Source organism: Myotis myotis, unplaced genomic scaffold (assembly GCF_014108235.1).
Source record: "Myotis myotis isolate mMyoMyo1 unplaced genomic scaffold, mMyoMyo1.p scaffold_m19_p_6, whole genome shotgun sequence".
In the NCBI taxonomy this organism is placed as follows: Eukaryota; Metazoa; Chordata; class Mammalia; order Chiroptera; family Vespertilionidae; genus Myotis; species Myotis myotis.
Window position 1 is genome coordinate 94,385,742 of NW_023416368.1, and position 27,818 is coordinate 94,413,559.

Consider the following 27,818-nt stretch of genomic DNA (forward strand, 5'->3'; position numbering starts at 1 on the left):
CCTACCCCTCATGGGCTAACCTCCCATGGCCCCAGATCGGCTCGATTGCCAGCCAGGCCGAGGGACCTCACCCGTGCATGAATTCATGCACCAAGCCTCTGGTAAATACATATCTATCAACAATTAAATCTAAAAATCAAAATGAATGAACAAGGAATCTAATGCACAAAATAAACTGATGAATAAAATAGAACCAGATGCATGGAAACATGGAACAGACTGACAATTTCAGAGGAAGTGGGGGTGGGAAATGAGAAGAGATTAACCAAAGAACATATGCTTATATGCATTACCTATGGACACAAACAATAGGGTGGTGAAGGCCTGGAACAGGGTAGGAACATCTGTAATAGTCTCAACAGTAAATATTTTGAAATATATATACCTGTACATGAATGTTCCTATAGCAACACAATTCACAATAGCCAAAGGTAAACAACCCAGTGCCCATCAATAGATGGACAGGTAAACAAAATGTGGTCCATCCATACAATGGAATATTATTCAACCACAAAAAGAAATAAAATACTGATTTACACTACAACATGTGAATGAATATCGAAAACATGAGGCTAAGTGAAAGATGCCACTCACAAAAGACCACATATGATATGACTCCATTTATGTGAAATACCCAGAATAGGCAGAACTACAGAGACAGAAAGCAAAGGTGTAGGGGTCAGAGAATAGGGAGTCATTACTAATGGGTACAGGGTTTCTATTCAGGCAGATGAAAATGTTCTAAAATTAGATAATGGTGATGCTTGTGAATTGTATACTTAAAATGGATGAGTTGCATGGTATGTGAACTATGTCCAAAACTATTTTATTTTTTTTTAAACAAATTCACATTTTATTTACGTCGAAATAAACTGTACAAAATTGACTTTCTTCACCAAAAATAACAGCAATATTTTCTGTATTATTCCTAGATAAACTACAAAACACATTTTTGTAGGTTGTCTAGGTTTTGCTTATAAATCAAGACAAGGCAGTAGATATTATCATGGAAAAAGACAGAATAAAACAGACCAATCTGTTGTCAGTATCCATAGCCTCTGATCCTGTCTTGACCATGAAATAGAAGTGTTTGACATATACTTGCTAAAAAGCTTATGAAGATATAGGCTCAACAAAGGAATGTAAACAGCAACACCCAGATGTGGAACAATGGCAGGTTCTTCCTTCAATGTTTAACAGCAACTTGTTTAAGATTATCGAATAAAGACAAAATCTACACTGAAATCCTTGTTTGGCAAGCTCACGTTTCTTTCACTATCTGGTAATTTAACTGTTCATTAAAGATTTTTAATAGTAAACTTAAAACTCCTGCTATTGAAAAGTTAGTCATGAACTTCATTGTAAAATTTTATGAAACATTCCTCTCACACCTTCTCAAAATTTATTTCTTCAAAGAACTGGTAACTCAATACCCAACAACAGGATCCACAGTGATAATAAATGTTATGTCTAACTTGACTTAACTAAAACAATTCCAAAGTGCCATTAGCAGAGACCACGCAGAAGTGCAGCGTGGCACTTTCAATGCTACCCTCTGGAAGAACAGTTAGTTCTCCAAAGCATGAGAGTTCAAACGGGCCATTTAAACAGTCAGATTATCAATGGCTAATGTACTCAAGATATTCAGTGATTAAGTGGCCTACATATATCTTATAGCTTTTCTATATTTTCAAAATTTCTTAGATTTTTTTCAATATCAAATATAAGAGAAAACCCATTTTAAAAGTCTCTCAGGTATTTTCGACAGTTTCAGAATTATCTGTAGGAAGCTCTGACTTAGTTGTATAGAGTTTGATATATGTGTCCACCATTAAATCCAAATCATGTTTTATATCAAAATTTATGTTAAGCAAAGCTAAGTTACTTGACCTTTGGTCTGTCAAAGTGTTCCTCAGGTATGCTTTGAGACGCTTTCGCCCATTTTCATAGCGTTCATTCTCAACCTTCATCACAGGAAGAATACATAGGACCTTCAACAATGCATAAACATTAGGAAAAAATTTGATGTCTGGCAGGTGGAGGGCTTCATAAATGTTGGATGGAAGCTCTATATCTTTTCCTCTGTGTTTCCACTTGATTCTCCAACAATGCAGCTCAGCTGAGAGTGTATCAGGATTGGGTAAGTCGCTTCTGTACATGTCAGCATGATGCTCCTCCGATGTATTGAATTTGAGCTGTCCCATGACAGAGGGGACCAGAGATAAGCATTTAAGAGCTTTGAGGTGCTGTTCTGAGAATATATCTTTCAGTTCCTGAATAATGTGTTCCACTGTTGGAACACTTAGAGCTTCTTTATAGTAACTCTCAGAGGTCAGCTGAGATTCCAGGTTCCCTTGCTGAGCTCTGCGGAATTTCCCAGGGAGCTTCATCTGAATATCAAGTTTGGTTGCCAAATTGGTGGCTTCCTCAAACCAAAATTCATGATAAACTTCAATATTTTCCATCACTTCATTTAGTGAATGCAGCACCGCAGTCAAGCTACTGGCTGCAAAAAAGACATCAGAGGTCTGACCCTGGAGATTTTTCCCAAAGGCTCTTGTAAAAGATAGAACATTTTTAAGAACGACAACGGTAACAACGAAATCAAAATCTGTTACTGCACTACAGAGTACAAATGCTCGGCCCGCTATACAGTTATTCCATCTAATATTTGTATCATTATTTATACCATCTAAACATAAAACAAGTGCTTGTAGGAGGTCCACTAAAATTTCAAAAGCATCATGCCTGCCTGTCCACTGAGAATGGCAAATTTCCTTCAGTTCTTTACCCCTTTCTTCATTGTTCTGAAAGAGGACAGAAATTACATTGTCAAGCTCTAAAAGCAGTTGTGGTGATCGATGGAAAAAAGAACAAACTTCCTCAATTGTTCCTAATGCAACCGACACTCCCATAACAGGCACCGATTTTGCCAACCACATATTTAAGGCACAGGAAGAGCAGAGTGTGTAGACAGCTTGGGGATATTTCTCCAAAGGTCTAGAAGCAACAACTTTCATTTTGGAAGAAAATCCACTGGACACAATGTAAGCCTGGCCACGACAATATTCCATGTTTAATCCCCACTTCTCAGTTATCGTAGTGTGAAATTTCATAGCCAAAATTTCGGCATCAGCTTCATAAGGCAGAAAACCCACAAATTCCTCTCGCAGGTTATGAGCTTCGTCAACAAACCTCACCAACACGGGCAGGTGCCCTTCCCCTGCTATGTCCACTACGTCATCAGTGATCATCGAAAAGAAGTGAGAGTCTCTCACTTCCCTGAGCGTTTCTTCCCGAATGCAGCTCTCGCAGATCTCCAGCATCTGTTTCTGCTGTGCTTTTGAACAGAACAGTGTGTTGACTGCTGTTGTCTCAAAGCGCTTTCTCAGCACCTCTTCACCAGAATTTATCCGGCACTCCAACAGTGCCTGAAAGTTATCAGGAGTAAAGAGACCTTCTGGGATTTCATCAGCTTCATGTCCATCTAGAGGTATGTTTTGTTTTCCCATAAGAATCAAAATTTCAAATAAAGATTTTAAGTATTCTTTGTTTTCCTTCTCCTCAAGGGTTAAAGGTAAAATGTCTTCATCCTGTTCTTCACCCCCTTCTGTATTGGAGTTCTGAGCATTGGTGTTGTTGATCTCTTTATGTTTTTGTTCCTGTTCAGAAGTTTCGTCAATTTTTTTTCTGTTTTAGTGTCCTGATTTCATCTTCACTCAATTCTTTTATTCGTTTTCTGTGTCTACTATGTGGATTGTTCAAATGACTGGTAAGATCAAATATTGTTGGTATTGCATTATCTCGAAGAACTGTCCTATAAGGACTCTCCCAATGACTTCACAAGTATCTGCTTCAAATAATTTTGAGAAATAAATAACCCAATCATTCTTTAGTTTTCTGGTGCCTCTGCAAAATGTATAGTTCTACAGATCATAGAGGTCTCAAAGTGTTTGGCACATAATCGATAATGTTTATTTAGTTGATCAGGTGTTTTATCTTCTAAGTCTGCTCTCCTACAATTTTCCACCCACTTCTGGCATCTGGCCGGATCCCTCGGGAACCTGAAGAAGGCCAGATCCGACTGCGTGCTCTTCCGCGTGCAGTTGGGGGCCGCGCAGAAGTTCGGCATCGTCGCCCGCCTGCGGGCCTGCCCGGCGCTCCCCTCCCCGCCTCCTCAGGGCAGCCCGCCCGCCCGTCGGGGCCGGGGAGGGGAGCCTGGCCGGCCGGCTCGGCGAGGCCCAAAACTATTTTAAAAAGAGGAAGACAGAGTCAAGACTCCTGAATATTCATCAAGAGGAATAAAAATGTACCTTCATACAAAAGCTTGCACATGCATATAGCAGCTCTAGTCATAATTGCCAAAAATTGGAAAGAACTCCAACATACCTCAATAGATGAATGGGTAAAAGGCGTCACATTCATACTACAGAATGCTCCTCAACAATAAAAAAGAATGAGGTGTTGATGCACCAACAGCATCATGGTTGAATCTCCAGTGCATTCTGCTGAGTGACAGAAGCCACACTCAAAAGGCTGCAGACTGTATACTAGTAATTCCATTTGCACATGTTCTGGAAAAGACAGCGTATAGTAACAGAGCAGATCAGTGGTTGCCAGAGGCTGGGGAAGGGAGACTATTCTGTTATGTTGGTTGAGATGGTGGTTCTGTGGCTATATTTGTCAAATTTTGTGCACTAAAATGATAAACTTTACTGTATGTAAATTATACCTTAACTTTTTAAATAAAAGGATAAAAGCCAGGAGAAAAAGGCACACTGTGCAGTAAAAATCATAGCTGAACAGAAAAGAAAGGGCCGCCTATCCTCTCCCATCCTCTAGTTCAGTGTTAAAGTCTGTGTTTGCTGACCTTATTCCATTGACTGGCTGAGTACCAGGCAGCGGGCTAGGACCCCCTCACCCCATTCATTCCCTTTGCGTTCCTTGTCGCTAAGTCCTATGAGCAGTGGACACTGGTGAGCCCTCTCTCCTCTCTCTCAGGTCCATATGCCACGCCCCCAGCTTGCCTCCTCTGTGTCTGATGACTCCTGCTCTGTCTCCTTCCCCAACTCCTCAACTCTCTATCTGGGCCAGCCTGTCAGTGGCTTCATGGGCTGCCAACATCTCCATCCACCCACTCAGGTCTCTCTGTAGAGGCCAATTTGTGCTGATATCACCTCCTTGGATCTCCAGAAGCTATTTCTATTAACAAGACCTGGAATCCAGATCTGGCTCCCAATGTCCCTGTGGTTGGCTGAACCCCCATCTGTTTCCCACATGACTTGTGCTCTGGGGTCTCAAGATACTGCTTGGAAAGTCTTCCTTGATCTTCCCCTGCTCAAGAACCTACCATGGTATTAAAGACCTAAACTTAAGAGCTAAAATTATAAAGCTCTTAGAAGAAATCATGGGGAAAATCTTCATGACATTGAATTTGGCAGTGATTTTATGTATATGTTATCAAAAGCACATGCAATAAAAGACAAAATAGAGAAATTGAACTTCATCCAAATTAAAACTTTTGTGCATCAAAAGATGTTTATTAAGAAAGCAAAAAGTGGATGTGAGGGCGATCTGGCTGTGACATCTGTCACCCCATTAATCGCCAGGGTTGATTCGGCTGATCTGGCTGGCTAGAAGGGTGTCCCGCTCCTCCCTCACCAATCCATGTGCGTTTCTCCCAAAGCTGCACACTCAGTGGGAGAGGACGACCCCCGCCCCCCCCCCCCCGCCCCCAGGAGAGGACCGGTCTTCGGTCAAGGGTATAGGAGTAGCTGCGCTCCCCTGCTAGAACCTCCAAAACAAGCTCTCAAGAAAGCAAAAAGTCCTGGCCGATGTGGTTGGAGCTTCATCCAGTACACCAAAGGGCAGTGGGTTCTATTCGTCAGGGCACATGCCCAGGTTGCATGTTCAATCCCAGTCAGGGCTCTTGCGGGAAGCAACTGATCTGATCCATGTTTTGCTCTCACTCTCCCTTCCTTCCTCTTTCTAAAAATCAATAAATTTTTTTTAAAAAAATTTTTTAAAGCCACAGGAGAAGACACTAAAGGAACTGCATTTTCAGAGAGACACATCCCGCAGGCTTGAAAATGGGCACCTACCAAGGCAGCCCTCTGGTGCCCAGATGAACAGAGGAGCCCCCAGCCCTTCTCTTTTGTCCACACAAGTGGTTACAGCATTAATATGCTACAAGACAAAGTTGTACAATGTCAGTACCTCTGATGAACAGAATGGCCCCAGAGAATCCCCAGCCAGACATTTTTAACCACATGGCTGATTCCAGCATGAACTTGATACCACGGAATCCAGCTGGTCCCATAACATGGAAGAAGTACTGAAAACATGCTTCATTCATGTGTCTGCAGCATGAACAGTTGGAGATTCAATTTAATGGCAACAAGTTTCCAAAAAAAATATCCAGAAGGAACTTGCCTTGGAACTCTACCCACTGGAGTCAACAATAAAGACTTGAGTCGCCTTAACCAGTTTGGCTCAGTGGATAGAGCATCGGGCTGCGGACTCAAGGGTCCCAGGTTCAATTCCATTCAAGGGCATGTATCTTGGTTGTGAGCACATCCCCAGTGGGAAGTGTGCAGGAGGCAGCTGACCGATGTTTCCAACTCTCTATTTCTCTCCCTTCCTCTCTGTAAAAAAATCAATAAAATACATTTTTTTAAAAAAGACTTGAGTCAAACCAAGGAAGCAGAGGCGGCAGCAGCAGCTATCACCAAAGCAACCAAATCAGATTCTTCCAGCTAAGAATGTGCCCACCCCACCCACCCGCAACATCCACCAGTCCTTATTATTTCCCCTGTAGTTTCAGGTTCCCTTAGCTCCCTCCCACCTCAGCCTGCAGGCCCTTCTAATTTGGCACGGGACTCTGTCATCACCGAAGGTCCCACAAGTGGTGTCCAAGTGCAAGATCCTCAGTTGGAGAGGCTGGAGCCCGCAGCTCCTGCTTTGTTTCCTGATACCTGTACCATAGAACAAACCATGGAACTGCACAGTTTTCCTGATGAGGAGGAAACGTCCGGCTGTTCTTTCCACTCCCTACATCAGTATCTCACCCACAGGCCCCAGCTAGAAGAAAAGGGTTCTTAGCATCTTTGCTGATGCAGCTTTAGGTCCGTTGTTTGGGCAAACCTCGTCCAGAATGGCAAGCTAAGGCCATTCAGCCTACAGTCTCAGAAGCAGCCTGGGATTCCAGAATCCCTCCAGGATAGTGAACTTCGGATTTCTCTGATCAGAGTAATAAATACCACATTGTGCAGAAAAACAATCTATTTGTATCTTGTACATGCTTCTTTTCTTTGCTTGCTTCTTAACCCAAATATCTGGGTCGGTATCACTGATTTAATGGAAATGTAAAAATGAGGTTTTTCTGATATTTTGCTGCCTGTGGATTCTTCTAATATTTTTATGGTTTCCCGTCTTACATTTAAGTCCTTTATCCATTTTGAGTTTATTTTTGTATGGTGTAAGTTGGTGGTCTAGTTTCATTTTTTGCATGTATCTGTTCAGTTTTCCCAACACCATTTATTGAAGAGACTGTCTTGACTCCATTGTATGCTCTTGCCTCCTTTGTCAAATATTAATTGAGCATAATGGCTTGGGTCAATTTCTGGGTTCTCTGTTCTATTCCATTGGTCTATATGTCTGTTCTTGTGCCAGTACCAGGCCATTTTGAGAACAGTGGCTTTGTAATATAGCTAGATATCTGGTATTGTGATCCTTCCAACTTGTTCTTCTTTCTCAGGATTTCTGTGGCTATTCGGAGTCTATTTTTATTCCATATAAATTTTTGGAATGTTTATTCTAGGTCTGTGAAATATGTCATTGGTATTTTAATGGGGATTGCATTGAATCTATAGATTGTTTTGGGAAGTATGGACATTTCAATGATGTTGATTCAACCCATCCATGAATTCATAAACACAGTATATTCTTTCACTTATTTATATTTTCCTCCATTTCTTTTTCCAATGTCCTATAGTTTCCTGAGTACAGGTCTTTTACCTCCTTAGTTAAGTTTATTCCTAGATATTTTTTTTGTTGTTGTTGCAATGGTAAATGGGATTTTTTTTTAGTTTTGCTTTCTGTGAGTTCATTATTGGTGTATAAAAATGCCATCGATTTCTGGGTGTTAATTTTGTTTTTGTTTTTTTGTTTTGTTTTGTTTTGTTTTTTTTATTGCTTAAAGTATTACAAAGGGTATTACATATGTGTCCATTTTATCCCCCCGCCCTAGACAGTCCCCTAGCCTCCCCTGTCCCCCAATGTCTTATGTCCACTGGTTATGCTTCTATGCATGCATACAAGTCCTTTAGTTGATCTCTTACCCCCCTACCTCGTGCCCCGCAACCCTCCCCGGCCTTCCTGCTGCAGTTTGACAATCTGTTTGAGGCAGCTCTGCCTCTGTATCTATTATTGTTCAAAAGTTTATAATGGTCTCTATTATCCATGAATGAGTGAGATCATGTGGTATTTTTCCTTCATTGACTGGCTTATTTCACTTAGCATAATGCTCTCCAGTTCCATCCATGACGTTGCAAATGGTAAGAGTTCCTTCCTTTTTAGAGCAGCATAGTATTCCATCGTGTAGATGTACCACAGTTTTCTAATCCATTCATCTACTGATGGGCACTTAGGCTGTTTCCAGATCTTAGCTATGGTGAATTGTGCTGCTATGAACATAGGGCTGCATATATCCTTTCTGATTGGTGTTTCTGGTTTCTTGGGATATATTCCTAGAAGTGGGATCACAGGGTCAAATGGGAGTTCCGTTTTCAGTTTTTTAAGGAAACTCCATACTGTCTTCCATAGTGGCTGCACCAGTCTGCATTCCCACCAGCAGTGCACAAGTGTTCCTTTTTCTCCACATCCTCTCCAGCACTTGTCGTTTGTTGATTTGTTGATGATAGCCAGTCTGACAGGTGTGAGATGGTACCTCATTGTTGTTTTGATTTGCATCTCTCGGATGATTAGTGACTTTGAGCATGTTTTCATATGTCTCTTGGCTTTCTGAATGTCCTCTTTTGAAAGGTGTCTATTTAGGTCCTTTGCCCATTTTTTGATTGGATTGTTTATCTTCCTTTTGTTAAGTTGTATGAGTTCCCTATAAATTTTGGAGATTAGGCCCTTATCAGATATGACATTGGCAAATATGTTTTCCCACACAGTGGGTTTTCTCGTTGTTTTGTTCATGGTTTCTTTTGTTGTGCAGAAGCTTTTTATTTTGATGTAGTCCCATTTGTTCATTTTCTCTTTAGTTTCAAGTGCCCTAGGAGCTGTATCAGTGAAGAAATTGCTTCGGCATATGTCTGAGATTTTGTTGCCTTTGGATTCTTCTAGAATTTTTATGGTTTCCTGTCGTACATTTAAGTCCTTTATCCATTTTGAGTTTATTTTTGTGTATGGTGTAAGTTGGTGGTCTAGTTTCATTTTCTTGCATATATCTGTCCAATTTTCCCAGCACCATTTATTGAAGAGACTATCTTGGCTCCATTGTAATGTTCTTGCCTCCTTTGTCAAATATTAATTGAGCATATTGGTTCGGGCCTGGGTGTTAATTTTGTATCCTGCTACGTTGTCAAGTTCATTTATTAAACTAGTAGTTTTGTGATGGAGTCTTTAGGGTTTTTTTTTATGTACAATATCATGTCATCTGTGAATAATGACAGTTTTACTTCTTCTTTTCCAATTTGGATACCTTTTATTTCTTCTTCTTGTCTGATCGCTATGGCTAGCACTTCCAATACTATATATCTCACAGCAATATGTTTACCAACACATCTCCTAGAACAATGGAAGCTAAGGAGAAAATAAACAAATGGGACTACATCAAAATAAAAAGCTTTGCACTGCAAAAGAAACCATCAACAAAATAACAAGAAAGCCCACTGCATGGGAGAACATATTTGCCAATGTTATATCTGACAAGGGTTTAATCTCTAAAATTTATAGGGAACATATACAACTTAGCAAAAGAAAGATAAACAATCCAATCAAAAAATGGGCAAAGGACCTAAATAGACACTTCTCAAAGTGGACACACAGAAGGCCAAGAGACATATGAAAACATGCTCAAAGTCACTAATCATCCGAGAGATGCAAATCAAAACGACAATGAGGTACCATCTCACACCTGTCAGAATAGCTGTCATTGCCCTAACCAGTTTGGCTCAGTGGATAGAGCTTCGGCCTGCGGACTGAAGGGTCCCGGGTTCGATTCTGGTCAAGGGCGTGTACTTTGGTTGCTGGGGATGTGCCCGAGACAGCTGATCGATGTTTCTCTCTCATCAGTGTTTCTGATTCTCTATCCCTCTCCCTTCCTCTCTGTAAAAATCAATAAAATATATTTTTAAAAAAAGAATAGCTGTCATCAACAAATCAACAAATGTTGCCGTAGCCGGTTTGGCTCAGTGGATAGAGCTTTGGCCTGTGGACTGAAGGGTCCCGGGTTCAATTCCGGTCGGGGGCATGTGCCTTGGTTGTGGGCATATCCCCGGTGGGGGGTGTGCGGGAGGCGGCTGGTCGATGTGTCTCTCTCATCGATGTTTCTGATTCTCTATCCCTCTCCCTTCCTCTTTGTGAAAAATCAATAAAATATATTTTTTAAAAAATCAACAAATGACAAGTGCTAGTGAGGATGTGGAGAAAAAAAAGAACCCTTGTGCACTGCTGGTGGGAATGCAGACTGATGCAGCCAGTGTGGGAAGCAGTATGGAGTTTCCTCAAAAAATTAAAAATGAAACTCCCATTTGACCCAATAATCCCACTTTTAGGAATATATCCCAAGAACTCAGAAACACCAGTCAGAAAGAATATATGCACCCATACATTCATAGCAGCACAATTTACAATAGCTAAGATTTGGAAACAGCCCAAGTGCCCGTCAGCAGGTGAGTGGATTAAAAACCTATGGTACATCTACATAATAGAATACCACACTGCTGTAAAAAAGAAAGAACTCTTACCATTCGCAAAAGCTTGGACGGACCTGGAGAGCATTATGCCAAGGGAAATAAGCCAGTCAGAGAAGGATAAGTATCACATGATCTCACTTATTTGTGCAATATAATGAACAATGTAAACTGATGAACAAAAATAGATCCAGAGACAGAGAAACATCGGACAGACCGTCAAACCTCAGAGGGAAGGCAAGGCAGGGTGGAAGGAGAGGGGGGATAAGAGATCAACCAAAGGACTTGTATGCATGCACATAAGCATAACTAATGGACACAGACAATAGTGGGGGAGGTGAGGGCATGTGGTAGGAGGTGGGAGCGACCGGGGAGGGGACAATGGAAGAAAAAAAGGAGACATATATAATACTTTCAACAGTAAAGAATTCAAATTTTTTTTAAAAGGCCTGGGGAAAATATTTGCAAAGCATATATCTGATAAGGGGTTGATATCCAGTACATTCCATGAACTCCTACAACTCAACAACAACAAAAACAACACAATTCAAAACTGAATAGACATTTCTCCAAAGATAGCATACAAATGGCCAATAAATGTATGAAAAGATGAATAACATCATTAGTCATTAGGGAAATGCAAGTCAAAACCACAATGAGATACTACTTCACAACTACTAGGATGGCTATTTAAAAAAGAAAGAAAGAAAGAAAGAAAGAAAGAAAGAAAGAAAGAAGAAAGAAGAAGAAAGAGAGAGAGAGAGAGAGAGAGAGAGAGAGAGAGAGAGAGAGAGAGAAAGAGAGAGAGAGAGAGAGAGAGAGAGAGAGAGAGAGAGAAAGAAAGAAAGAAAGAAAGAAAGAAAGAAAGAAAGAAAGAAAGAGAGAAAATAATGAGTGTTGGTGAGAATATGGAGAAATTGGTATCCTTGTGCATGCTGGAGGGAATGGAAAATGGAATAGTCACTGTGGAAAACAGTTCGGTGGTTCTTCAAAAAATTAAGCCAAGAGTTACCATATGACCTAGCAATTCTACTCCTAGGTGTACACTCAAAGGAATTGAAAGTGGGGACTTGAACAGATATTTGAACACTGTTTATAGCAGCGTGACTAACAATAGCTTAAGTGTGCAAGCAACCCAGTTTCCATTGACAAATGAATGCTTAAACACAATGTGGTCCATCCAGACAATGGAATACTATTCATCCTTTGAAAGAATGAAGTTCTGCCAGCCAGTGTGGCTCAGTGGTTGAGCATCAACCCAGGCACGAAGAGGTCACTGGTTTGATTCCTGATCTGGGCACATGCCTGCATTGCAGGCTCAATCCCCAGTACGGCACATGCAAGAGGCAGCCAATCAATGTTTCTCTCTCATCAATGTTTCTCTCTCTCCTTCTCTAAAATAAAATAATAATAAAAAATAATGAAGTTCTGATACATGCTACAACATGGATAAACCCTGAAAACATGTAAAGTATAATAAACCAGACACAAAGGGACAATTACTGTGTTATTCCATTCACCAGAGGTCCCTAGAGACAGATGGTGGGTGCCAGGGGCTGGAGGAGGGGAAGGGGGGCTTGGTGTTTAATGGGGACGGAGTGTCAGTTTGAGAAGATGAGAAAGTTCTGGAGATGGATGGTGGGGTGGTTGCACAACATTGCAAATGTGCCTAATACCACTGAACTGGACACTTAAAATGGTTTAAAAGGTAAATTTTATGATATGCAATTTACCACAATTAGAAAAAACAAAAACAAAAAAAAACGAGAACCTGCCATGGCTCCCTCTTGCCTGCCTCACAGAATGTAAACTCCTCAGCTCTCTGCTCCAGCTGGCCTGGGCTCTCGCCTTCCTTCTAATACACCTCCAGACTTGTGTCCACGCTGGGTCCTCCACTGGGTGCACTGTCTCCACTCCTCTCTGTCCTCCCAAATCCATCAGCCCTGCCTTGTGGACTCACAGAGCTGCTCCACACCTCCACACCCCCGACACCCACTCTCTACCCCACCCCTCTACCCTCCACCCCACCCCGCTCACCCCACCCCACCTCCAGCAGAGAATCAGCGTCAGGCATTGAAGTGGGGGCTTGTTCCAGGACAAGAGAGGAGGTGGGAATAGCTAAGCTGTTCTTGGATGAGGAAGCTGAGGCAGGAACCCATCCTCAGTGCAGCCAAGCAGCTCCACACTGTTGGGGCGCAGGTGCAGCTCCAGCAGCCAGAGGTGGATGAGGCAGAGAGCAGCAGGGGGCTGACCCTTCAAGCCCTGTGAAAGGCTCAAGGTCAGGGTGTCCTAGAGACATGCACTTCCTCTGTGTTCTCAGCTCTGTCCCAGCTTCCCTGTCTCACTGACAGTAACAATGACACCAGTAATCATAACAACCACCCGGCAGGGTGGCCGGCCCAATCTGCCCCACTTCCCTGTGCCTTTACAGACTGTACCCACCAGGGAACACAGGGCCAAGGCCTGAAGTGACCAACTCCCCTGGCCCCCACAGTCAGAGATGCTGGGAGAGGTCAGAGGGGTGAACAGAAGGAGACAGAGTGTGAAGGGGGTGGAGGCTGACACGCTGGAGCCTCCACGGAAGGGGCTGGGCAAAGCCCTGGCCGCTGGAAAGGGGAAGCCAGGCCAGCATTTCTTTCGTGTTTACTTTCCAAAGAGCAGGGCCAATCTGTGGCCTCCCTCTGTGACCCTGGACTGGACCCTGCTGGGGATTAGATGTTTCTCTCCTGAGCTAATCCCTGGGCTTTGTCCCAGGGGACTCCACAGCCTTCCCAGAAGACACACCCCTCCCCACTGGAAAACCCTCAGAGGTCAAGGGATACTATGAATTCAGGACTTGTGCCTCCCATCCCCCCTTATCCCAACAAGCCCTTCCCCAGCTCTGCCTGAGCTGACCCCATCCAGCCTTGTCCTGAGCTCCTAATTTGGCTGCCCAGAGCTTGCAACCCCACTGGGCCACCCCAGAGAGAGCTGTGGGACACCCGCCTTGTTCTCTGTGCCCAGGTTCTGGGAAGAGGAGGCGGGAAGAAAGCTTTGATGCTTAGCCAGAAGTCTGTGCCTGAAATTCCACCACTCAAGTTTCCCCTTTGGGTTAAGGCAGTGTTTCCTTTATCTGTTCCAGAAACCCCTACTGCCCCACAAAGGCTTCAGAGGAAAAACCATCAAGGGGGCAGATAAATTCTGGAAAGCCGCACAAAGCACGTGAGCATGTGAAAGGCTCTGAGGAGCCCTGCACCGAGCACCGCCATTCATCTCTGCTTAACCCCACACTTGGCCGTGGTTCCAGGGAACACACTCTGAGAATCCAAGGCCACAACTAAATGCCCACTGCGAGAGCCCAGAGACGCAGGGGCAGTCACCTCAATTTGGCCCTGGAGAGAGGGGACGAGGGGGACACAAAGCCAGGCCTGGAGGCCCTGCGTGCCACCCTGACTCAAAGACCAGAATGTCCCCAAGACACTGGAAAGGGGCCCAGCTCCCATGGCTACCATCTTGGTCTTCAGTCCAGCTCTTGGCTCTTGGACCAAACTCCTTGTCCTCTGCTAAGCCCTCAAATTTCCTGTTCCTCAGCCCTGGCCATCGCAAAGGCCACAAGAGTTAACGTAGATGCATCGTGAGCCCACAAAATGCCTTGTGATTACTTTATAAAGACAATACCAGCAGTTAGCCGTTCATGTATAGTCTCACGCAGGAGGGCAGAAGGGTGTGAATGCGAATCAGGAATCACCCCTTAGCAACGCTGTGATCTGGAAAACAGGGCCAGTGAAGGCTTCCATCGCTGGGTGACTGTGTGGATTCTGTGAGATACAGAACTCAGGGCCGGGCTTGCTCTTGTCCCTCCTCTGCTCACAGCCCTCCAGGGCTCCCACCTCCCCTAGGGTAAAATCCCAAGTCCTCCCCCTGCCCACAAGGCTCTGCAAGCCCTGCCCTAGCCCCTCCTGTCCTCACGTCCCTTTCTCTCCCTTGCTCACTCCCTGCCAGCTACTTAGGCCTCTGTATGATGTTAGAAGGAATCAGGCGCAGAGAACCTCAGGCCCTTAGCACTTGTTGTCCCCTCTGCTTAGAATGCTCTTGCCCAGATCCCCCTCACCTCAGTCAAGTCTATGCTCAAATGTTACTTCCTCCAAAAGGCTTTTCATAACCTTCCTCTTTGTGTTTTTTTTAATATGTTTTTATTGATTTGAGAGAGAAGGGGAGAGAGAGAGAGAGAGCGAGAGAGAGAGAGAGAGAGAGAGAGAGAGAGAGAGAGATACATCAGTGTGAGAGAGAAACATCAATCAGCTGGTTCCCATATGTACCCCAACTGGGGATTGAACCCGTAACCTGGGCATGTGCCCTGACCGGTAATCGAACCAGTGACCTTTTGGTGCACAGGACGATGGTCAACCAACTGAGCCACACCAGCCAGGGCAATGACCTTCCTCTTTAAAATAACCCCCTGGACGGGGTTCAATAAGGTTTCCCCCAAAATTCATGTCCACCTGGAATTTTATATGAGACCTTATTTGGAAACTGGGTCTTTGTAAGCATGTCAAGATGAAGTTATACTGGATTAAAGTGGGCCCTAAATCCAGCATGACCAGCGTCCTCATAAGAAGAGGTACAGGGACACAGACACACGGCAAGAAGGCCAAGTGACAACAGAGGCAGAGAATGGAATGGTGCGTCTATGAACCAAGGAACCAAATTGATTGCTGGCCACCACCAGAGGTGAGAAAGAGGCCAGGAAGGGTTCTTCCCTGGAGCCTGCGGAGGGAGCACGGCCCTGCGCCATGTCGAATTTGGACTTCTTCCTCCGAAACTGAGAGAATGCAATTCTGTTGCTTTAAGTCACCCACTTTGTGGTATTCCGTTATGATAGCCTTGGAAACTAATGTGCCCCATCTTGTCTCTATCCCCAGCCTAGCTTTTCCATTTTGTCTCAGCACTCGTTACCACCTGAAATGTATGCAAGTGATCCTCATTATTTGTGGATCCCATAAATGTCAATTTGCTTACTCACTAAAATGTATCTGTAACCCCAAAATCAATACTGTTGGGACTGCCCTAACTGGTTTGGCTCAGTGGATAGAGCATCGGCCTGCAGACTGAAGGATCCCGGCTTCAATTCCAGTCAAGGGCACATGCCTGTATTCTGTGAGGATGAACAACCCAAAAGAATCAACTGCTTTTGCATCAAAAAAATAAGGGGACCCCTGGCCATTGTGGCTTAGCTGGTTGGAGTGTCATCCCATACACTGAAAGGTCGCGGGTTCCATTCCCGGTCAGGGCACATGCCCGGGTGGCAGGTTCAATTCCCAGTCTGGGTGCATATGGGAGCCAACTGATGGATATTTCTCTCTCACATAGATGACTTCCTCTCTCTCTCCCCCTCTCCCTTCCTTTCTCTCTAAAATCAATAAAAACATGTCCTCCAGCCCTAACCGGTTTGGCTCAGTGGATAGAGCATCGGCCTGCAGACTGAAGGGTCCCAGGTTCAATTCTGGTCAAGGGCATGTACCTTGGTTGAGGGCACATCCCCAGTAGGGGATGTGCAGGAGGCAGCTGATCAATGTTTCTCTCTCATCGACGTTTCTAACACTCTATCCCTCTTCCTTCCTCTCTGTAAAAAATCAATAAAATATATATTTTTTTAAAAACATGTCCTCCAGTGAGAATCCTACCTAATAAAGATGGAATATGCAAATTGACCATCATTTCATGACAAAGATGGCAGCACCCACAGCCAATAAGGAGGGAATATGCAAATTAACATGACAAAGATGGCAGCTCCCAGCCCCAGAGCAAAGGCGGGAGGCAGCAGCCAGAGCGAAGGCCTGGGTCCTGGGTGCCGGAGGGAAACCAGTGCCGGCAGCCAAGGGAAGGAAGGCCTATTCTTGCACGAATCTTCTTGCATAGGGCCTCTAGTCTATATATATATATATATATATATATATATATATATATGCCTAATATGCAAATTGTCCCCTTGGGAGTTCAACTGGGAGACCAGGAGTTGGATTGCTCACTATGACATGTGCTGACCACCAGGGGGTGGCGCAGAATGAAGGAAGGCCCCGGCCAGCAGCCAGAAGACCCCGATCGGCCCTGGTCGCTGGCCAGGCCTAGGGACCCTACCCATGCATGAATTTCATGCACCAGGCCTCTAGTTAAAAAACAAAAATTAAGAAGACATATCTAGTCCAGAAGCCAAAGGCACCAGAGAGGCCACCAGACATGAGGAGGCCAGATCACAAGGAGGTGGCAGGGTGACCAGGCTGACCGGATGGGGAGATACAGGCCAAGGGATGGTCAAGCACATGGTTCTAGGGGGTGTGTCCAGATTGAGGGGGAAGGCCCACACAATGTCACATGCTATTGTGACCTCGGACAGTGCACTTGCCTATCTGAGCTTCTCGGTCCCTGGCTGCTAATGGCTGTCACCAGGAGAGCCAGTGGGATAGAATTTAAAACGTTCATTGATGCTGGTCTCACCCAGAGGTTTTCCAGTCATGGAGCCCCTTCCTTCATTTGAGCAAGAGCTGATGCATCGGCTCCCACTGTCTTAGAGAGGCTATCGCAGGCCCAGCCAATGTAGCTCAGTTGGTTGAGTGTTGACCCATGAACCAAGAGGTCACTGGTTCGATTCCTGGTCATGGCACATCCCCAGGTTGCAGGCTTGGTCCCCAGTATGGGGTGTACAGGAGGCAGCTGACCAATGAAGTTTCTCTCATCATTGATGTTTCTATCTCTCTCTCTCTCCCTTCCTCTCGCTCTAAAAAATCAATTAAAGGATTAACTTTTTTTAAAAAACAAGAGGGGCTGTCTCAGAAAAAAAAAAAGTTGGGACGCTGAAAGAATTAACACCACAGACTGAAAGGGACACAACTCATTCCAGTAGATGCCAGTGCGGACTGAAGATGACCTGAGAGAGATCAGTGGCTCTCACCCAGCCAGTTCTGCCTCCACCCCACGGGACACTGGGCAGTGTCAGCAGACAACTTTGATTGACAGAATTAGAATTAAGGGGTGCTACTGGCATCTGGTGGGTAGAGGCTAAAGATGCTGCTCATTCTAATGCACAGGACAGCCCCCCACAACTGAGAACTATCCAACCCAAAATGTCAGTGGTGCTAAGGGTGAGAAACCCTCACCAGCCACCCACCACACTGGTTCCGTGTGGTCAAGCACAGGCACCATCACGGCCATCACCATCGTCGCCATCGTCAATTACATTTACTGTGCTTACTGGGTACCGGATCCTGTTCGAAGTGCTTGATACACATTGGCCATTTTTTCCTCATAGAGATCCCTTTGTAAAGAGGTTACTATTATTGTCCCCATTTTCAGGGGTTGAGTCATGTCCCAAAATCACACAGCTGATAAATGGCAAAGCCAGATTCCAACCCAGGCTGCCTGGTTACTGATCCTTCTCTCTTCTTCTAACCCACTTCCGGGCAGGGGGCACCTGAATTCATGGGGATTCAGGTTTCCCTCCCACCCCCTGCAGCCGAATGTGGGCTCTGAGTAGAGGCTAAGTTGGATTGTAATATATCGAATTCTGTTTCTCGTGTGATCTGCAAGCCTCCCTGAGGGAGTGTCCAGCCCCAGCCTAGGTGCTCACAGCATAGTCTCAGCCATGGGTAAGCTGAGCACTGCCAGTTCTGGTGTCAGCAGTGGTCCATGATCCTACTTGGCTCTGGGGCACTGGGGCCTGGGTGGGGGTCAACCTGGGCTGAGTTCTGAAATGAGGGGACAGTTCAGCAGGAGACACATGACACACACTACCACCACATCCTGGTCACTAATGATAATGACAACAGTCCACACTAACTCGGATCCTGTCCTAAATCCCTTACATTCTTTTTTTCTTGAAGAACTTCTTTCATTTATTCATCAAATAATTGAGCATTCATTATGTGCCAGACTTTCTTCTTGGTGCTAGGAAGATGGCAGTGAACAAAACAGATTAAAATGATTGCTCTCACGGCTTGGAAGTATTAGTGGGGGAGACAGTCAGTAGAGAAGATAAAATATATAGCATGTTGGGTCAAAGCTAAGGAGAATATATAAGGCAAAATAGGGAGATATGAAGTGTTGCCATGAGTTGAAGTTTTGGAACGGGTAGAAAGGATGATCTTATTAAGAAGTCAACTTAGGTAAAATGTGAAGGAAGTGAGGGAATGAGCCATGCAGGTATTTAGGAGAGGATCATTCTATAAAAGGAAAACAGCATGTGCAAAGGTCCTGAGTGGGAGTGTGCCTGATATGCCTGAGAAACAGTGAGGAGGCCAGTGTGGCAGGAGCAGAGTGTGGGGAGGAGGAGGCAGAGAGGAAATGCAGTGCTGGATCTTGGGGGACACTTGGCTTTTGCTCTGAGTGAGATGGAGCTGCCACAGGGCTTTGAATGACATAATGTAACACAGATTCAAACAGATCCCCTAACTGCCGCCCCCAGCTGCTTGTGGAGGATACACTGGGGGCAAAAATAACAATAGTCCAGATGAGAGAACAGGGTGGTCTGGACCAGGCTGGAAGCTTGTGAATACATTCCTGTTAATATATCTTTATTGTTGAAAGTATTACAGATGCCCCCCATTCCCCCCCCCCCCCCCTGACCTCTCCTCCCCATTTCCATCCGCTCACCAGGCCTTCACCCCACTATTGTCTGTGTCCGTGGGTTATGCGTATATGCATACAAGTTCTTTGGTTAATCTCCTCCCGCACCCCCTCTTTCATGCCTCCATGTCTCTGCATCTCTTTTGTCAGTTTCTTTTGTTCATTAAATTTCACATGCAAGTGAGATCATGTGATACTTGTATTTCTCTGACTGGCTTATTTCTCTTAGCATAATACTCTCCAGGTCCCTCCATGTTGTCTCAAAGGGTAAGAGATCCTTCTTTTTTATTGATGCATAGTATTCCGTGGTGTAAATGTACCACAGCTTTTTTATCCACTCATCTACTCATGGGCACTTGGACTGTTTCCAGATCTTGGCTATTGTAAATAACACTGCTATGAACATAGGGGTGCATATATTCTTTTTGATTGGTGTTTCAGGCTTCTTTGGGTATATTCCTAGAAGGGGGATCACTGGGTCAAATGGCAGTTCCATTTTTAATTTTTTGAGGAAACTCCACACTGTTTTCCACAGTGGTTGTACCAGTCTGCATTCCCACCAGCGGTCCACTAAATTCCTTTTTCTGCACATCCTCACCAGCACCTGTCACTTGTTGATTTATTAATGGGAGCCATTCTGGCAAGTGTGAGGTGGTACCTCATTATCGTTTTAATTTGCATCTCTCTGATGATTAGCGATGTTGAGCATTTTTTCATATGTCTCTTGGCCATTTGTATGTCCTCTTAGGAGAAGTGTCTATTAGGTCCTCTGTCCATTTTTTAGTTAGATTATTTGTCTTCCTTTTGTTGAGTTATATGAGTTTTTTATATATTTTGGAAATTAACCCTTATCAGATGCATCATTGGCAAACATGTTCTCCCGTTCTGTGGCCTCCCTTTTCACTTTGATGCTGGTTTATTTGGCTGTGCAGGAGCTTTTTATTTTGATGTGGTCACACTTGTTTATTTTTTCCTTTGTTTCTCTCTTTTTTTTTTCTGATGTACTCTTTTTTTTAATTAAATCTTTATTGTTCAGATTATTACATTTGTTCCTCTTTTTTCCCCAAAAAACTCCCCTCCTCCCAGTTCCCGCCCCACCCTCCGCCCTCACTCCCCACCCACTGTCCTCATCCATAGGTGCATGATTTTTGTCCAGTCTCTTCCCGCATCTCCCAAACCCCTTTCCCCCCCAAGGATAGTCAGTCCATTCCCTTTCTATGTCCCTGATTCTATTATAATCACCAGTTCATTCTGTTCATCAGGTTATTTATTCACTTGATTCTTAGATTCACTTGTTGATAGATGCATATTTGTTGTTCATAATTTGTATCTTTACCTTTTTCTTCCTCTTCCTCTTCTTAAAGGACACCTTTCAGCATTTCATATAATCCTGGTTTGGTGGTGATGAACTCCTTTAGCTTTTCCTTATCTGTGAAGCTCTTTATCTGACCTTCAATTCTGAATGATAGCTTTGCTGGATAAAGTAATCTTGGTTGTAGGTTCTTGGTATTCATCACTTTGAATATTTCTTGCCATTCCCTTCTGGCCTGCAAAGTTTCTGTTGAGAAATCAGCTGACAGTCGTATGGGTATTCCCTTGTAGGTAACTGAGTTTCTTTCTCTTGCTGCTTTTAAGATTCTCTCTTTGTCTTTTGCTCTTGGCATTTTAATTTTGATGTGTCTTGGTGTGGTCCTCTTTGGATTCCTTTTGTTTGGGGTTCTCCGCACCTCTTGGACCTGTAAGTCCATTTCTTTCACCAGGTGGGGGAAGTTTTCTGTCATTATTTCTTCAAATAGGTTTTCAATATCTTGCTCTCTCTCATCTTCTGGCACCCCTATAATTCTGATGTTGGTACGCTTGAAGCTGTCCCAGAGGCTCCTTACACTATCCTCGCATTTTTGGATTCTTTTTTCATTTTGCTTTTCTGGTTGGGTGTTTTTTGCTTCCTCGCATTTCAAATCATTGACTTGATTCTTGCGCTCCTCTGGTCTTCTGTCGGGAGTCTGTATAATATTCGTTATTTCAGTCCGTGTATGCTTAATTTCTAGTTGGTTCCCCATCATGACATCGAGGATCTCATTAGTTTTCTTGTAGATCTCATTAAGTTTATCGGCGGCTTCTAAACAGTTCTTGAGAGACCTTAAAAGTGTGGTTCTGAACTCTATATCTTCCATTGACAATTTTGTCCTGTTTCTTTGTCTCCGCATTTTGTTATGCTTTCTTGGTGCACCCCCTAGTGGTCTTTGTGCGCAGTCTTGTAGTTAAGCTTTGATTGTTGTAGCTAATACCAGGGAGGGTTTGACCTCCAGGCCAAGTGGCTGTGAGAATCAGCTGTGTCTGCAGTGAGAGAACTTCTGTCCTCTAGGGAGGTGCTAATCTAGCCTTTGCCTGAGGCTATCTGGCAAATGCCTCTGTGCAGGGCTTGGGCGGGGCGGGTCGCACAGGATCAACAGGGTGGGCCGGAGAGAGCAGTTATGGCGGCTCTCAGTCCTGTCCCCAGGGGCTCTGCCTCTCTGAGTCCCAGCAACCGCTGCAAACCTCGGAGAGAAAGCTGCACTCGCTCTGACCGAAGCCAGACAGTCCCGCTTCTCCCGTTTGAGTCTGGGTCCCTAAAGACTCGCCCATATCTGGAGCTCAGAGTCTGCAACTCCCTCCCGATTGAAAACGCCAACCGCGCCCTCCACTGCCAGCCTGCTCCGCGCACTCCGCACCTCAGAATTTGACTTCAGCACTGCGCCTCCTCTGAGTGTCCGTATGCGTTTCTCTTTCCTCCTAGTTGTAGGACTTCCACTCAGCCAGCGTTCCTGTGGTTCTGGGTGATGTCTGTTCCGTCTTTTAGTTTCACTTTTGAAGTAGTTGTTCAAGGCAGCAAACTCTGGCATTAACCTATGTCGCCATCTTGGTTCCCTTTTCTGATGTACTCTTCCCTTTGTTTCTCTTGCCTTAGGTGTTGTAACAGTGAAAATTTTGCTACATGAAATGTCTGATATTTTGCTGCCTACATTTTCTTCAAGGCTAAATCCCTCTCATTCTTAACTCACTTAATCCTGCCAAGAGCCCTTTGTCATTGATACTACCGGTTATCCCCATTTTGCAGATGAGGAAAGTGAGGCTCAGCAAGGATAAGAAGTAGAGGGTATGACTCTGGGCCCCTACTCTCAGTTACCCCCGGGTTGGTCCAACTCCATATAGTTTGCATTTGGGGCCAGGACATTCTTTATAACGGGGAAGATCCTGTGCATTGTAGAATGTTGAGCAGCACCCCTGGCCTCTGTCCACTAGGTGCCAGTAGCACCCTCCCCCAGTTGTGACAACCCAAAATGTCTCCAGACATTGCCAGATGTCCCCTGGGGGGAAGACCACTGCCTTAATTCTACTTTTGGGGGTGGAATAGGAAGTGATCGGCATAGAGACATCTGTCACCTGCAGCCCCCAAAAGAGTCTGAAGCCTAAAACATGGGCCAGGAATAATAATCAGAGGTATGCAATATGGTTTTATAGCACCTACTATGTGCCAGGCACCCCAGGTCTAATCCTTCCTTTTATTCTCACAAGGACCCCATGATGAGAGAGTGTGATTAAACCCATTTGCAAATGCAGACCTGGAAGCACAGAGAGATGAAGTGGCTTGCCCAAGGTCACGCAGCTAATAAGTGGCAGAGCCAGGATTTGAACCCAGGCTGCCTGACCCCAGAGTCTACAACTTAGACACCATGTGTGCCTGCCTGACCAGTGGGACAGGTGAGAAATGGAGAAAGAAGCTCAAGATTTAAAGAAGAGCCTTCACAGGTGGCACCTACTGTGTGCTGGATGTCCTGGGCCGACAAGAGAATTATGAAGCTGGTGTGGAGCTGTCTGGCTTCCTGCCATGACTGCCAGAGATACTACCTCCAGCTCCTCATCCAAAAGACAAGAGCTGAGCCCCCATAGAGTGTCAGTATTGGCATTTGCATTTCGCAGGTGCACAAAATGAGGCTCCAAGAAGCTAAGCAACTTTCTTAGGGACACACAGCACTTAAGCAAGAGTCAAGGTTCCCCCTCCATCTCTCCAGGTCCCCCTTTAACCTCCAGAGCCCCACACCCAGGGCCCCTCCTGGGGACCATCGCATTTTGTTTTCCAAGTTCACAGTCCCACTGAACCATCCCTGCCTGCACAGAGTCTAAGGACCAGATCACACACTGGCTTCTCTAGAGGTTTTTCTGCTACCTGGGGCCAAGGTCACAGCCCTGATGGGGCCCAGCAGGCCAGGGATTGAGTGTCCATTGGGGTCTTGGTTTGCCCTGGACACTGCCCCTCAGCTGATCCTCTGGAGTGGAAACTGTAACTCTCGTCGTATTCCCCACATCTGTTTCCCTCTCAAGCTGGACCTCCCATCCCAGGCCCCCTTGTCCCTTCTGGTCTTCGTCAGCTCTCACTTAGCACTCTGGCCCCCTCCGTGAGACCAGCACCACCCTGGAGAAGGGAGCACACCTGGATGAGTGCTCCATTGGGCGCAACCTCCCTGGGGGCAGTGAGATGGCTGTCCAGACAAACAGGCCTGGGGGTCTCTGGTCCCCAGAGCTGATGGACAGCAGTTAAGGATGAAGAATTGGAATCCAACAGGCCAACTCGATCTCTTGCCTGAGAGTCCCGCTCACTGACCTCTGCCACACAGACATACAGGCAAGATGCAAGGAGGTCACACCACACTAGCGTCCATTCAGGCACACAAGGGGGATTACTCACACTCTCCCAAGTGCCAGACACCTCTGGGTGAACAGGAACAGAAAGCCCAAGGACCACCACTCACCTGGGTATGCCAAGTGCAGTACAGAGGGTCCAGGGGAGGCAGGACAAGGAAGCAGCCAAGCTTGAAGTTTATATCAAGGTCATAGCTTGTTGAGCTCCAGAATAACCACTGGCCACACACACTGGGGGTGGCACAGGGAGCCATCTCTGCCCCCAGCAGCAGAGGGGCCAGCCCTCAGACCATCACTCTGAGATCAAGAGCAATGATCCCTCCCTGGCCAGTTTGGCTCAGGGGATAGAGCATCACCCTGAAGACTGAAGGTCCCGGGTTCCATTCTGGCCAAGGGCACGTACCTCAGTTGCAGGCTCCATACCAGGCTCTGGTCAGGGTGTGTGTGGGAGGTAACCTGTTGATGTGTCTCTGTCACATCCATGTTTCTCTCTGTCTCTCCCCGTCCCTTCCACTCTCTCTAAAATTCAATGGAAAAAATATCCTTGGGTGAGGATTAACAAAACAAAAACAAAAACAAAAAAAGGGTGATGTTCCCAACAGCAGGTCCCAAAGCTGGGAAGGATGAAAGGGGGGGCCTGTGGATGCCAGGACGGGGGGTGAGCGTGGGAGGTAGGAGGGGAAATTCAGGACTCACTGGAAACTGGTGGAAGGTTTGTGGTACATTTGCCAGGCGGAGCTTGTTTTTTTGTTGTTTTCTTTTGCCCCAGCTTTAACTGGGATATGATTGGCCTCTAACATTCTTTAGGTTTAAGGCCTACAGCATAGTGATTTTATATACAGGGTGTCCCAAAAACATGCACACGCACTTTAATAGCTGATAGCTCAATTGGTGCTTCTTTCTTGTCAGCCAGACTAAGCTTTCAACAAAGGAAATTCATCCTAAAATGCTCCTGGGAGTTTGAAAACGCAGTTTCAGTACAAACTGCCTTTATAATTATTCAAAGTATGTGTACATTTTTTGGGGACACAGAGTATCCCAAAAAATGTACACATACTTTAACAGCTAATAACTCACTTAATTTTTAAAATGTGCTTTTATTGATTCCAGAGAGACGAAGAGAGAGGGAGAGAGAGAAACATCAGTGATGAGAGAGAATCATTGATTGGCTGTCTCCTGCATGCCCCCTACTGGGGATCCAGCCCACAATCCAGGCTTGTGCCCTGACTGGGAATTTAACCATGACCTCCTGAGTCATAGGTCGATGCTCAACCACTGAGCCACACCAGCTGGGCTAACTCACTTAATTTTCACTTCTTTTCAGGTTTAACTGATTTGAAATAATGTGTGAAGCCAGACTAAGCTTTGAATAAAGAAAATGTATCCACTAGACTTTTTATGGAGATACATAAAAGATAAAGCTTATGGTACTAAACCGGCAACAGTTGACAAATTGAGGTGCACAAATAGTGAACAAAATGATTCTTGATGTTTGTGATTCCATTGCTCTGCATTATCAGCAGTGCCTAGACCAGAATGGTCATCAGTTTGAAAACAGGTGTTAGCAAAATAAATTATTCATTTCTGTAGAGTCTTTTAAATTTTGAAATGAACTGTATGTTAATAAACAACTGACTTTATTTTTTTATTTCTTTATTTTTAAAAAACCTTTATTGTTCAGATTATTACAGTTGTTCCTCTTCCTCCCCCCCCCATAGCTCCCCTCCACCCGGTTCCCACCCCACCCTCTGCCCTTACCCCCCACACACACACTGTTCTCATCCATAGGTGTACGATTTTTGTCCAGTCTCTTCCCGCACCCTCCACACCCCTTTCCCCCCGCCCCAAGAATAGTCAGTCCACTCCCTTTCTATGCCCCTTATTCTATTATATTCACCAGTTTATTCTGTTCATCAGATTTTTTATTCACTTGATTTTTAGATTCACTTGTTGGTAGATATGTATTTGTTGTTCATAATTTTTATCTTTACCTTTTTCTTCTTCCTCCTCTTCTTAAAGGATACCTTTCAGCATTTCATATAATACTGGTTTGGTGGTGATGAACTCCTTTAGCTTTTTCTTATCTGTGAAGCTCTTTCTCTGACCTTCAATTCTGAATGATAGCTTTGCTGGGTAATCTTGGTTGTAGGTTCTTGGTATTCATCACTTTGAATATTTCTTGCCACTCCCTTCTGGCCTGCAAAGTTTCTGTTGAGAAATCAACTGACAATCGTATGGGTACTCCCTTGTAGGTAACTAGCTGTTTTTCTCTTGCTGCTTTTAAGATTCTCTCTTTGTCTGTTGCTCTTGGCATTTTAATTATGATGTGTCTTGGTGTGGTCCTCTTTGGATTCCTTTTGTTTGGGGTTCTCTGTGCTTCCTGGAGTTGTAAGTCTATTTCTTTCACCAGGAAGGGGAAGTTTTCTGTCATTATTTCTTCAAATAGGTTTTCAATATCTTGCTCTCTCTCTTCTTCTGGCACCCCCATAATCCAGATGTTGGTATGCTTGAAGTTGTCCCAGAGGCTCCTTACACTATCGTCATATTTTTGGATTATTTTTTCTTTTTGTTTTTCCGATTGGGTGTTTTTTACTTCTTCATACTTCAAATCTTTGACTTGATTCTTGCGATCCTCTAGTCTGCTGTTGGATCTCTGTATAATATTCGTTATTTCAGTCAGTGTATGCTTAATTTCTAGTTGGTCCTTGTTCATATCCTCGAGGGTCTCACTAAACTTATTGAGGGTCTTACTAAATTTATTAGTGGTCTCACTAGACTTGTTGAGGGTCTTACTAAATTTATCAGCGTTTTCTAGAAAATTCTTGAAAAACCTTAAAGCCGTGGTTTTGAACTCTATATCCAGTAGTTTGCTTTCCTCCATTTCTGTCATTTGTGACCTGTTTCTTTGTCTCCACATTTTGGATGCTTTCCTGTGTTGATAGAGTGGTTTTCTGTGCTAGGTGTCCTATAGTGGCTCAGCCTCCCCAATTACCTGAGGTGAACACTCTTGGTGCATCCCTTTGTGAGCTGTGTGCACAGTCTTGTTGTAGTTAAGCCTTGATTGTAGTTGGTATCACTGGGAGGATTTGACCTCCAGGCTAATTGGCTGTGAGAATCAGCTGTGTCTGCAGTGGGAGAACTTCTGTGCTGGAGACACCCTTCTGGGGCAAGACTTGTTTCAGTGGGGCTTTGGTGCTCACTGAGTCTGCCCCTGAGTCTGTCCCTTATGGATCTGAGGAGTTGTAATCTGGATGGTCCCACTCTGACCACTGGGTACACTGGCTCTTGGATCTCTAAGGAGGTGCTAATTTAGCCTCTGCCTGAGGCTACCTAGCAGGAGGTACAGAGAGATCTACAGATTCCTCTTCTTTATTTGGGGTTTGGAGGTGCCCAGATGAGGCCCAGCTGTGAAGCAATGCAATCTGCTGTGGGGCCTTGGGCCTTCTTTTGGATGATCTGGGTCTCTCTGACCCAGCTTCAGTTTGTTAGGTAATTTTAGATTGCAAAGGGCCAGGTCATTCATGCAAAAGCCCCTGCACACAGCTTGGGTGGGGCGGGGTCTCAGGGAATCAACAGGGTGGAGCAAACAGCTATGGCTGATCCTCAGTCCTGCCCTAA

At 44.8% G+C, this 27,818-nt stretch overlaps 1 protein-coding gene across 1 annotated transcript; it reads right to left on the reverse strand.

Annotated features, from left to right (window-relative positions):
* Positions 1-1,105: 1,105 nt before the first annotated feature.
* Positions 1,106-4,147, reverse strand: LOC118659180 (52 kDa repressor of the inhibitor of the protein kinase-like). The gene is given in 3 exon segments (XM_036315353.1): positions 1,106-3,689; positions 3,691-3,828; positions 3,923-4,147. Coding segments are annotated over 3 exon segments (2,286 nt in total). The 5' UTR covers positions 4,133-4,147; the 3' UTR covers positions 1,106-1,751.
* Between the last annotated feature and the right edge of the window lie 23,671 nt (positions 4,148-27,818).